The 13,329-nt window shown below is 38.5% G+C and overlaps 1 protein-coding gene across 1 annotated transcript in view; it reads right to left on the reverse strand.

Annotated features, from left to right (window-relative positions):
- The window catches only part of LOC109546304 (beta-1-syntrophin), a gene marked incomplete at its 5' end in the record, with an annotated part of 15,650 nt that extends 3,087 nt beyond the window's left edge, over positions 1-12,563 (reverse strand). The window contains 3 exon segments of the mRNA XM_019917223.2: positions 800-1,005; positions 1,257-1,459; positions 12,375-12,563. Coding sequence (XP_019772782.1) covers positions 800-1,005; positions 1,257-1,459; positions 12,375-12,563 — 598 coding nt within the window.
- Between the last annotated feature and the right edge of the window lie 766 nt (positions 12,564-13,329).

Consider the following 13,329-nt stretch of genomic DNA (forward strand, 5'->3'; position numbering starts at 1 on the left):
AAAAAAAAAAATGTTAGGATATTTGTTTGGATATTAGATTTTGACTAACATTGGAATATTCGATAACTGAACCAATTACCGAGAAAACATTTTCTTCATCTTCAGTGACCGATTTCCTTGGGCAATGGAACAAACGCAATTAAGGTTCTATTTGAAAGTTTAAAAAAATTGAATAATGCGACCATTTCGGGGCTTTGAAGCTGCCACTGCCAAATACACCAAAAAAATCGTGATTTTTCATCTTCACAAGCTCGGTGAAGGAAGAGCCAATTTGAAACTTTACAAAACTGAATAATGCATATATTTTGGGATTTCAATCTAAGTTTTCAGCTGCCAAAAGTTCGCAAAAACCGTGAAACTACGGCCTGTTGAAGCGCGCAAAATTGCTTTTTTGAAACCACCCCCACACTTCACTTTTCGCCCTTTGAACGCAGTTTTCAGGCAAGTTTGTAAAGACGCTGGAACTACAGCGAAAATACACCGGAAAAGTTCGTTTTTAAAACCTCCAAAACTCTACAAAAATTCAGAAAACTAAATTCAGATAATATTTCTACAGGGTGGTACATGAAACAATGCAAAAATTGCACAAAAAAACAATATTTTTTGGATTTCAACTTCAAACGCACAAAAAAACCTCATATCTCAAAACAATTTTGAATATTTTTCGAAAAATCAACTTTTTGGTCTTGCAGTGATAACATTTTTCCTCTTGGATCGAAGCTAGAAGAAATAATTTATCCAATTTCAAAGTTGGGGCTTTAAACAAGCCAATAGAAAAACACAACTCTGATTCACCTACCGAATACTAAACTCGGGAAAGTCGTCCCGCTTCCCAGAGCCGACCAATCGGGTGGCAATCAAAGAGTAGGCCTCAGCAGGCGCCCTCCAAGCCTCCCCAGACCAGGGGGCGCTCTCATAAAACCTCAGCTCGCTATCGGTTACAGCTGCAAACACCGACTGCCATCGCTCCATGTCTTCTGAGCTTTCTGAGCTGGACATGTTGTTCTGCAACAGCAACAACATCCCCACTTAATTCGAGCTTTGCTAATTAGCTGCGATATTGAAGCTGGCAGCTACCAAGAGCACTTTATTAAGCTTCGCTGTTGGCAAAGCGCGCCAGCACCGGGGGGGTTTTAAATTAACATTTGCGCTGAAAATTTAATGAACTTTCTAACATGTCACTGCAGCAGAACAGTAAAGCCAGGCTTATTCGCGAATAGAGTTGGGGCTGATTGGATAGGAAATTTGCCACTTACTTCCAGGCGAGGCTTGCGTAAAAGCCATCCGATGTGTCTCAGATCGGCAATGGCTCTGGCCGCTTCATGTAGAGCAGCTGTGGTCAGCACGGCCAAAGCAGAGTGAAGCGTGTTGAACCAGGCCACAGCTTCAGCTGCATCAGTGGCGCGCAGCACGCAGCTATGCACAGCGTCTGGAGAGTGCAGTTCCAAAGTACGCCCTTCTGGAAAACCACAACATTAATGGGGCTCATCCTTTCAACTGAAAGTATTTCTTTGTTTTTTTTTGCCAATCCAACGCTGATTTATTGCACCGAGTGGAAACTAAAGCCAAAACAGCACCGGTTGGTTAGAGGTTTTTTGCTCGTTAACTGCCGGTCATTAGGCGTGCATGTTTCTTAAAATGGCACATTCTGTGGAATTTCCTTGTTCTTCTCGCGTTTTTCAAGAATCGTGGCCACTCAGTGAAGATCGATGCTTAAAAAAGCTAATGACCAGAACGTGGTCGTTATAAAGGGTATTTATACGATGCGAATGTTCTGCATTCAGAAAATGCAGCCGGCAGCTTCCGGGACTATGCGACAAAAGCATAACAAGTGGGGCTCTTAATGGCTCAACGAAAATATGCAGTATTTCATTAGAGCATATCGATGTCTCAGCAAAAAGCAAAATGAGAAGTAAAGCAGGCGAAGACGAAGTCGATTTGCCCGGCTGCCGCAAAAAGGCTCATGGGAATAAGTTTAATCAGAGGTTTCAGCAGTTGCTAATTTAGATGCAGGTTGTTCGAACTTACATGTACGTTTTGTCTGTAGACACACAATTTGAGCGAAATTACCTCGTTTACCTACAGCCAACTTTATCCATTACTGGAAATATTTATACATCAGCAGGGTGCTTGCGTTCGAATTTAGTGCGGCAGCGCTTCCAAGCCAATTACTTTTGAAAAATTCGTAGTTATGGCCCAAGAGCCACTAGAAGGTGGAAATTTTGGCAACTTATAGGCAAAAGCTCGGGTTTGAATGTCCGAACATTTCAATGAACTGGGACAATGCCGTGATTTTTGCAAAAGGCTCAAAAGTGGGTCTAGTAATTGGTTCAAATAGAAGAAGAAGAAGTTATGTAGCGTGCTATTTGAAAATTTGTGACAAAGCAATTGGGGCCTACAAAGGCCTTAATTTCGGTCAATATCAAGCGAAAAGGCCCACTTTTAATGTCTGAAAGTTTGATTAAATTGCGACTTTGCTGTGATTTTTCAGAGACACTCAATGTCGGAACTGATAATTGGGTAAGGTGGGGCCCTTTCCGAAATTTGGTAGTGACAAATTTGCGCTCTCTAAAGGGCTGAAATTTAAGAACTATAAAACAAAAAGTTCATGGTTAAACCTTGGAAAATGTCAGTAAGTTCGAGCTTCGCGTTGATTTTTCAGCCGCTCAATTGTGCATCCTATAATTGAGCAGGTTAGGCCAGGTAAGGTCTGTTTCAAAAATTGCTAGTAACCAAACTGGGGCCTTGAAAGGGGCGAAATTATGTGGATATGATGAGAAAGAGTCAGTTTTGAATGTCAGAAAGTTTCAATAAACTGCGACTTTGCGCTGATTTTTAACAGACACTCAATGGCGGTTAATAATTGGGTTAGGGAAGGTGCTTTTCAAAATTTGTTAGGGACAAAATTGCAGTCTATAAGGGTCTGAAACTTCGGCAGTATAAAGCCAAACGGTCAAGTGTAGACCTGAGAAGATGTCAGTAAATTCGGACTGTGCGTTGGTTTTTCACTGACGCTCGAATCCGACATTTATAACTGGGCAGGTTCGGTTAGGTAAGGTATTTTTCAAAAATTGCTTGCAATCAAAGTAAAGCCTCCAAAGGGCTGCAATTAGGCACATATGACGAGAAAAGGTCGATGGTAAATGCCCGAAAATTTCAATAATCTGCGACTTTGCGTTGATTTTTAACAGACACTCGATGGCGCGACTAATACTTGGGATAGTTTGGGTAAATAAAAATCCAACCCAGACTTTTTTGAAAATTTAGTAAGCACAAAACGGCGGTCTTTAATGGACTGAATTTCTGGAGAATATAGAAGAAAACATTTTGTTGTGGATACTTCAACATTAGTACAAATGGGAGCTTTGCGCTTATTTTTGAGAAACGCTTAAACGTAGGTCTACTAGTTGTACTGGGTTGAGTTAAGTAGAGTCCCTTTTAAAAATTCAAAAGAATAAAACTGGCCCTTCTAGAACGCTGAAATTCTGCAAGGGTATAGGAAGAACAGTGTTCTTGAAGCCCTGAGAATTTCAATCAAGAAGAAGAAGAAGAAGAAGAAGAAGTTTGTCCAGATTTTTAAAAAAAATTTAAAAAAAAGTGCCCAGTTGGTTGAACTGAGTGATGCAGGATATTTTTTTAAAATTTGTAACAACAAAACTTGAAGATCTGAACTCCGAGCTTTGCGAATTAAAGATACTGAAGATCCGTGACTTGAAATTGAAAACTTCAATCAAATACGGCCGTCCACTAATTTTTAAAAAATTCTTAAGCACGAGCCTAATTCTTGCTGTCGACTCAGTTTTGCAGGGTTATTTTTGAAAATTTGTTGCGTCCAAAAATGTTTTAATTTTCGCAATATAAAGAAAAAAGGTCTATTTTGACTGCGTAAAAAATTCATAGAATTGCACATTTGTGCTAATTTATGGCAGCATCTCCAACAAGAGTCTAATAATTAGTTTAGCTCGAGCGCGGGGCTAAAAATTGGTATGAATTGTGTAAGGTAGGCTGTTTTTGAAAAATTTGTCACAACTAAATCGGAGGCCCTAGAAGGCTGAGTTTCTGCACATGTAAAGAAAAGAGTTCAGTTGTGAATTTATGAAACTTTGAAACGGGTGATACTTCTCGCTAATTTTTTTAAAATCTCTTAAGTTTGGGTCCAATACTGGTTTTAGACTGATTGTTGTTCGGACTTTTCTGAAAGATTTTAACCCAAAAATTGGAGCCTCTAAAATGTTGAACTTTGCAAAATCAGAGGAAAAAACTATAATGTCTACCTCCGAGATTTTGAATAAATTTCAGATCTGTATTATTTTTTTTACAAGCGCCCAAATGCTGGACCGGAAATCGGGTCTCCAGAAAGCTGAATTTTTGGAAATATAAAGAACACGATTCCGTTTTCAACATATGAAAAACTTAACAAAATAGCGGGTTTCGCAAATTTTTCACAGGCACTCAAACACCGGACCGGATTGAGTAAGGATGAGTTACGCACCCTCTTTTAAAAACTCGTAGCAACCAAACCAGGACTTTCAGAACGTTCCAGCTTTGCACATGCAGAGAAAAGAGCTCAGTTTTAATCGGCGGAAAATTTGAAGGAACTTGAGTTTTGCGCTGATTTGTTGTACATTTTCAAAAACTTTTTAAAAAAATTGTCAAATCAAAACTGGACCATCTAGAAGACTGAAACTTTGGCGGATTAAAAAAGAGAGACGTATTTTGACTTGCCCAAAGTTTAAGCAAACTTGACCCATAGGTAGATTTTTGAAAAATTCGTAAACCTGGACAGGGCACAAATGATTTAATTCGAGGCCAGAGCCTGGAAAATTCATTAAACAAAACTAGAAATTAGAAAGTTAGATTTTTGCAGCTTGAGAGCAACATTTCCGTATTTCAATCCGTAAAACTTTGAACAAAATCGGCCAATAAATGCATTTAATAGCAGCTACTAAACCTGAAAGCCTCGTCACGGTTAATCTTAAGAAATTTAGACGCGAATAAAGCGTGAGCATGGCAGGTTTTATTTTATTTCGGCCCCAAAACTGGCAGCCTTGATTGAACAGTCAATAAGGAAACAGAATCTGTTTTTATATCGCCCAATCTATCGAGTTTTTCCTTTGACAAAGCTTGTACTTTATTTGCATGCGCCTTTTCCCCTGCATCGCTTTTCCGTTCCATTAGGTTTTTCCTGTCGGGACCCAAAACTTTGCCATAACGGCGCAAATTCCATCAACTAGATTTAACTATGTGCACATAGCAAACGAATAGAAAACTTTTTACTGCCGCATACTTTCCAACAGTGTAAATATTTCAAGTATTCGGTAAAAGGTCCCGATTGCAAATTGGAGTAAAGTTCTCAAAAGAGTGAGACTGTCGAGGCCATCGTTTGAAACTGGTGAGTTTTCCAGATTTTAGATTGTCGTGGAAAAGCCCGAAAAACTCACCAGTGTTGCTGCAAAGTTGTTTGTTGGTGCAGGCAACCTGCAGTCCCGCTTGTTGTTGACTGTTAACTTATTGTCTAGTGGGCGGTACTGTGTCGGGCCAATGACAACAGGAAAACAATCGCGTTACCCTGGAAACTCAAAAGGTTGATGACGATCAGCTAGAGTGGAACCAGTTTGTTAGCACCAACAAAAAACCCGTCGTTTTATTGCAATCAAATAAATGTCGTTATTAATTGGTTGACTGGGGCTCTCTAGGCGTTCATAAGAAGTCAAAGAGGCGGAAAATGAGGAAAGTGACCAAAAATAAAAGGCCCACTTGACGTCGGCAAGTTGCCTGGAAAACAAAATTGCGAACGTGTCACGAAATCTATCTTGCCGGTAAAGAGGGTCGCGGATTAACTTATACTTTAACCCTGTGTTACAAGTTACGAACTCTGAATGTTAACGGCGGGATAATCTCCTTTTAAAAAATGTCATTTGTTAGAACGTGTCATGAGTGTCTTCGGGAAGCCACCTAATATATGGAACGTCAAGGTGTGAGTGATGAATTATAGTAGTAGGCGGTTTCCCGATGAAAAAAAAAACCGCGAACATTTGATATTCGCTGACGCCTAATTGCATTTCCCATTGGAGAGTGAAATGCTGCCGACACAGCCCTGATTGCATCCGAGTGTAGCAAATGTGCACGCGCTAATTTTCCATCAACTCTTTGTAGCGATTGTTTCGCTGCTTTTAATTCGTGTTAAAGAGTGCATGAGCAATTACTTCGAGCTACATTTCCGCTTCCAGTGCCGAACGGAAGAGACGCGACAGTTTAATGCATTGTGGGTGTCGTAACTTCATTGATTACGCCGAATGCTTGACCGGCATAAATCGGCCTGGAAGTTTACTTAGGAAACTGGAAGTTTCCATGAAAAATCCCTTAGTCTTGATTAGCAATATCCGCGATAGTGCGGTTAGTTTTGGCGATTTTATTTAAACGGCAACAACACAATCTAACTTTAATGACTTTAAATGGCATCGAAAACTTTCCGCATGCAATTAGAGCGAAAACTTAAACCTTTTTCGGCTTAACGAACTGAATTAATCCTTTTCTGTTGGAAAACTATTTTAAAACGCTGCTTATTCATTCCGAAATTAAGCTCTAAATGACTCTTTTTGCTGTCAACTTCTAATTGCATAGAAGAAACGGCGAAATTGCATTTAGGGCTCTTAAATTTTACAAGGGCGCTCGTTAAACTGATACTCTTCTAATTAAAACCGAAAACGCTGACAAACTTCAAGTCCGCTGTTAAAACGGACCATTTTTCTTATCTGTTCTCGTGCATAATTTCACTCAGAACTCTGTCAGCAATTAGCTTTGAAGGGAAAACGAAAATCTTGGAAAATTTACTCTGAAATTTCTGATGATAGTACAATATTGACACTATCCGATATTATAGCAGCGACTTTCCTTTATAGAACGCTCTAACGTCAAAATGTGTGTTTTTCAATTTTCCAGAAATTCATTTTCGAATGCGAATTTTTCAAATATATTATTTAAAAAAGGCAAAGTTTGAAAAACTGCTCCAGAATTCCTGATGATAAACTTTCGAAACGTATCCTATATTCCTATCTCCTTCCTCCTATATTCAAGCAACATCATTCTCTATTGAAATTTGCTACGCGCTCGGTTTTCTAGAAATTAATTTGCGAATAAGGGCGTTTCAAAATCCGTTTTGACAAAAGGCAAAGTTTGAAAAATTGTTCTAAATTTCCTGATGATGGTGCAAAATTGAAATTTTCAGCTCTTATAAAAGGGATCTTTTTGTATGAAATCCTGCAACGCGTTAAATTGTAGCTTTCCGGAATTCCAGAAATTCATTTTTGAATTAGGGCCTCCCAAATGTATGTTTAAAAAAAAGTTAGGTTTGAAAAATCTCCCTAAAATTTCATAAAGTGATAAACTATTGAAACTTTTCAATTTTTTAGCTGCAAATATTCTCTACAAAACCCTGTGGAATGGAATGGGAAGGCGGTTCCTTCGGTGATTTTGCAAAACTTTATTTTAGAATCAACACCTGTGAAAACCTGCTTAAATTCCGCCCTAAAATTCCTGATGATGGGGAAATATCGAAACTTTCCGCTGTTAGAGCAGCGACTTTAATTTATAGAAGGTTCCAACGTGTAAGATTGTGTGCCAATTTTTCAGAAATAAGCTTTCGATAGAGAACTTCCCAAATATATTTCTTTAAAAAAGGCAAAGTTCGAAAAAATTCCCTAAAATTCCTGATGATGATAAAGTAATGAAACTTTTCAACTGTAGAGCAGCGATTTTTTTCCATAGAAATTTTGTACGCAAAAGCGTGCGATCTTCTCGATTTTCTAGAAATTAATTTCCGAGTGAGGGCGTTCCAAAATCCATCTTGATAAAGGGCAAAGTTTGAAAAATTGCTCTAAAATTGCCGATGATGAGGTAACACTGAAAATTTGCAGTCTTTTAACAGCGATTTTTGTAGATGAAAATCTTCAACTGGTAAAATTGTATCTTTTCTGGTTTACAGGAAATTAATTTTCAACAGAGGGCCTTCCAAATATCTTGGTCAAAAAAGGGCAAAGTTTCGAAAATTCCTCTTAAGTTTCCAACTTTATAGTCGCAACTTTTCGGTATAGAACCATCTAACACGGAAGATTGTGGCTTTGATGGTTTTTCAGGGGTTAATTTTGGAATAAACACCTTCAAAATACGCTTTACATTGTCAAAGTTTGAACAATTTTCTTGAATTTACTGAAATTTGCGTTATATTGAAACTCCTATTTTATAACGGCAAATTTCCTTTATAGAAAAATTTAATGCATAAGACGACTGTGGTTTTCCAGAAATTAGCTTTAGAATAAACCCCTGTAACAATCTGCTTAAATCCGGCTCTAAAATGCCTGATGATGGCGCAATATTGAAACTTTCCCATTCTGTAGATGCGACAGTAGCGATTTATTTCGACAAAAGGCGTAAAAAGATAAAACTGTCCCGTTTTCCAGAAATTAACATTGATGCGGATACCTCTCAAAATCCCTATTGAAAAACGCATAGTTTTGAAAAATTGTCCTAAAATGCCTGATGAAGCTGCAATATTGAAACTTTCCACAATCAAAGCCTCTACTGTTGGCTATAAAACCAGTCAACGCCTACGGCTGCATCTTGTTCAGTTTTGCAGAAATTAAATTTTGAACGAAGGCCTGCTAAAATCAAAACACTTCATATCATCCAGAAAAAGCGCCCCAAAATCCAGTTGTTGTCACTGTGGAAAAGTTGCGAAACTTTCGCAAAATTCTGTTCGAATTGGTGATGATTGAACGGAAACAGCAGCAGGCGATTCGACGGAACACAATCCGACTTTGATTGCACAACATAAAAAGTCATAAAGCGGAATCCGCACATTTCACTGACACAACATAAAGCCGAACAAAACGGGGGTGTTTCGAGTACAAAAGGAAGTTTTTTGCACTTTTATTGTATGCAATATAAATTACGGACGCGCACTGTTAGAACAATGGCCCGCTTCCTCGTGCGATGTCATCGAGACAATGGTGGGAAGTTCCTACGGCCATTTTTTGCCCTTTCCCGACATTAATCATCCCCATCCGTCCCATCATTTCCATAACGGAACCGTTCCTGTTCCGGTAAGACCGCGAAAAAATACTCCAACGGGCGAATTTCCATGCAATAAACCTTCAAGTAATTGGCCTGCAAACCGACCGGATTCAGATCCTTCGGATTAAAACTTTCAATGCCAGGCCAAAGAATGAGGGAGTCGTTATTGGACTTCGCTAAGGGCGAAACCCTAACCTGGTTTGATTCTGGATAGCTTCAATTATGAAACATTTCGCGCCAAAGCCTCCCAAGCCGTATATTTTTCATCGAACAATGGAATCAGCGAAACGTTGCCTAATTAGAAGTTTGTTGATGGTTTAGAAGTTAATTATTATGCAGTCCCTTTTGTATTTCGCAGTTGGGAAGTTCCATTGTTATTTCATTCATGCTCATCCCGAATACCGTCATAAATAATATTAACTCTTCCCGTGGCCAGCACTGGTTGCCAACTTTTCAACGCCTATAATGGCCCAAACTTTGCTTGAAACTTGGAAAAAACGCCAAAAATTGTCCATTGATGACTGACTAATCGAAACGTTGGACTGTAGTCCACTTAATGTGGTAGAAAGAAAACAGAAAACTGTTTTGGGAGTGAAAAAATTGATTTTTTAGAAAAATGATGCATAAGCCACCGGGAATTCGGTTGGAACTTGAAAAATTCTCCAAAATTCTCTGATGATGACTGCTATTTGAAACTGTGAGCATTTGCACATCCAACTACTAGCTACTCAATAGAGTTAATTTTCAGAACGTAACTCTTGCCGTTTAAAAGTAATAATTTTTTATAAAAAAATAACATAAATCATAAAAAAATCTGATAAAGCTTGAAAAATTGTAAAAAAATCCCCGAAGATGGTAACAATTCGCATCTTTCACAGTCTCTGAAGCAAAATTCTTAGATACTTAGCCCAGTCAACAACAGCTGTTTAGCCACTAAAGTAGTACTTTTTTTTAAACAACGGATTTTAATAAAACATAAGGAATTCAGATGAAACTTGAAAAATTGCTAAAAAAATCCCTGATGAAGGTAGTAACTCGAAACTTTTGCACTCAATACAAGCATTCTCTAGCTACTTAATCTAACAACAGCTAAAAATTTAACGCTTTTCTTTGTATAGAAATCATTTAAAAAAAAACAGAATTTGTGAAAAATTCTCTGATGGTGCCAGAAATTCGAAACTTTCGCAGTCCGCATACCAAGTATTTAGCTATTTAACACAACAAAAGGCAAGGACCTAACTTTTTCGCAAGTAAATGTATGATTTATTTAAACAGCGGCATAAACCGCAGATAAATCAGTGAAAAAAAAAATTGCCAAAAATTCCTTTACGCTGCCAGCAGTTCGAAAGTTTCATAGTGTACACGACATGCATCCAGCTACATACAGAGCAAAACGCAAAAATCTAATCTTTTGGATTGTAAATACATTATTTTTTACAAACAACGGAATAAACGGCAGAGAAATCGGTTGGAAGTTGGAAAATTTACAAAAAATTCCTGAGGATGCCAGAGCAGTTCAAAACTTTCACAGTCTTCACGTCAAACCTCAATAGAGCAAAATGCAAAAATCTACCTCTTTGGGTTGTAAAGAAATGATTTACAAAACAATAGCGGCATAAACGGCAGAAAACCGGTTRGAACTTAAAAAAATSGCCAAAAATTGTCTGATGWTGTCGGCAGTTCGAAACTCTCACRGTATGCASATGAAGCCTTAAGCAAGTTAATAGAAAACAAAGCAATAATGTAGCACTTTCGATTCTAAAGAACTGATTTAAAAAACAGCGGCATAAACGGCAGAAAAAGCGGTTGGCACTTGAAAAATTGCCAAAAATGGCTTGATGGGGTTAGCAGTTCGAAACTTTCACACAATCAACACACCAACATTTTRGTTAYYTAATWGAGGAAAWYKTAAGATTCTAACYTTTAYRCTTGKAAGTTAATGACTTTTTAAWGAMACAGYKKCATAAACGGCAGAGAAACCGGTTRAAACTTARAAAAATTGTSAAAAATCYTSTGAWWATGATAARCAAYTCKAAACTTTYCYAGTCTGCACAWGAWGCCTTTWGCGAGTTAATMRAAGAMAWTGCAAGAATKKAGCACTTTKGGTTGWAAAGWAATKATTTAAWRMACAAMAGCGACATAAACGGTAGAGAAATCGGTTGGAACTTAAAAAAACGCCAAAAATTCCCTGATGATGTCGGCAATTCGAAACTGTCAYAGTCTGCACATGAARCCTTTAGTTACTTAATYGATGAAAATCCAAGATTCTAACTTTTCCTCYTGTAASTTAATGATTTTTTKAARAGAKCGGCTTAAACCGAAGAGAAACCGGTTGAAACTTGAAAAATTATTTAAAATTCCYTGATGACCYCAGCAGTTCGAAACGCTCACAGTCCGCACACCAACACTCTGGTTACTTATTAGAGGAAATCGCAAGATTCTAACTTTTTCCTTTTCTAAGTTAATGATTTTTTGCAGAAATAGTGGCATAAACGCCACAGAAACCGGTTGAAACTTGAAAAATTGTCAAAAATACTCTGATAATGACAGCAACTCGAAACCTTCCCAGTCTGCACAAGAAGCCTTTTGCGAGTTAATAGAAGACAATGCAAGAATTGAGCACTTTGGGTTGTAAAGAAATTATTTAAAAAACAACAGCGACATAAACGGTAGAGAAATCTGTTGAAACTTAAAAAAACGCCAAAAATTCCCTGATGATATCGGCAATTCGAAACTGTCACAGTCTGCACATTAAGCCTTTAGTTACTTAATTGATGAAAATCCAAGATTCTAACTTTTCCTCTTGTAAGTAAATTATTTTTTGAAAAGAGCGGCTTAAACCGAAGAGAAACCGGTTGACACTTCAAAAATGATCAAAAATTCCCTGATAACGCCAGAAGTTCGAAACGCTCACAGTCTGCACACCAACACTCTGGTTAGTTATTAGAGGAAATGGCAAGATTCTAACTTTTCCCCTTCTAAGTTAACGATGTTTTAAAGAAACAGTGGCATAAACGCCAGAGAAACCGGTTGAAACTTGAAAAATTGTCAAAAATTATCGAATGTTGCCAGTTTTTGAGTTATTAATTTGAATATCGCAAGAATGTAACTCTGTTCGTTGCTCGGAATTGAATTTTTAAAGAAACACCGGCATTAACCACAGAGAATTCGATCAAAGCTTGAAAACAAATGTCCAAAAAAACACTCTGACGATGGCAGCAATTCGAAAACTTTACTGTATGTACATCCTACATGCAGCTACTGAATAAAGCAAAACGCCAGAAAAACTAGTTAAAACTTACCAGGATCTGGGTACCGGAAGTTCCTAGCCAAATGGCAGAGTTGCAAAGGAAGGTACCGGGTATCGGCCCGCTGGGGGAACCGGACAACAGGTGGGGCCCCGGACAGGAACCCTCTTTGAAGTTCCCATCCAACTTCCGATATAATGCTAGCTTTGCGGAAGTAGGGCGTAACTTCGCGCAGATACTTGACTGAAAAAGAAAAATCAGATCCTCATACTCTAAGCTGCAGCCCTTGTAAACCCGCCAACTGATAGGGGGGGCTCTCATTAAATCAAAAGCCAATTTAACATGTCCCGGAAGCGGAAACCCTTAACAGGACAAATATTATGGTTTTGCTTGTTCATAAATGTGCGCGTTTCCCGTGAAGCCGCCTGCGATCTTATTAAAAGCCATTATTCGCACAAGGAGGAACGATGTCAATTTTGCTTTGCGGATTTTGTCTTAGTATTTCGTTGAGAAAAGCCCCCATAGTCACCAGGCGGTTTGGGCGCAGTCGGTAGCAAAACAAATTAAAACCCTTCTAAACGCTTCGAAAGCAAACAATTCCAAATGTTTATTGAAAAATCCCGCAGAAAAAGCAAACACTAGTAATAGACGAAAGCTGGTGCAGAAACAGGTGTTCTAACATCGTAAAATCAAGTTATTTGTGAAAGTAGGAGGAACGTAATCTGCAAATGCATGAGACTCTTCACCTGTTCGCGCGTTAAGAGGCCGGTCGAGTTGCTTGGAAAACCCTTTTAAAGGCCCCTCGATGGCCGGCAGCCCTGACTAAAGAAGCAGAGATGAAGAAAAAAACGAGATTTAATGTTTCAGTGACACCCTTTGCGACTTTGCGCCCATTAATGCGGGGGCGATTTATCAGCGCCCCAACAAACCGCCCCAGATGGATGATCAGGTCAGGAACATGTCGAATTAGTCGGACTGGATATCCGCCATAGCACAGATTGGGGGCATT

The sequence above is a fragment of the Dendroctonus ponderosae genome, unplaced genomic scaffold (genome assembly GCF_020466585.1).
Source record: "Dendroctonus ponderosae isolate FM_Combo_2020 unplaced genomic scaffold, Dpon_F_20191213v2 Dpon_F_20191213_8, whole genome shotgun sequence".
NCBI lineage: Eukaryota > Metazoa > Arthropoda > Insecta > Coleoptera > Curculionidae > Dendroctonus > Dendroctonus ponderosae.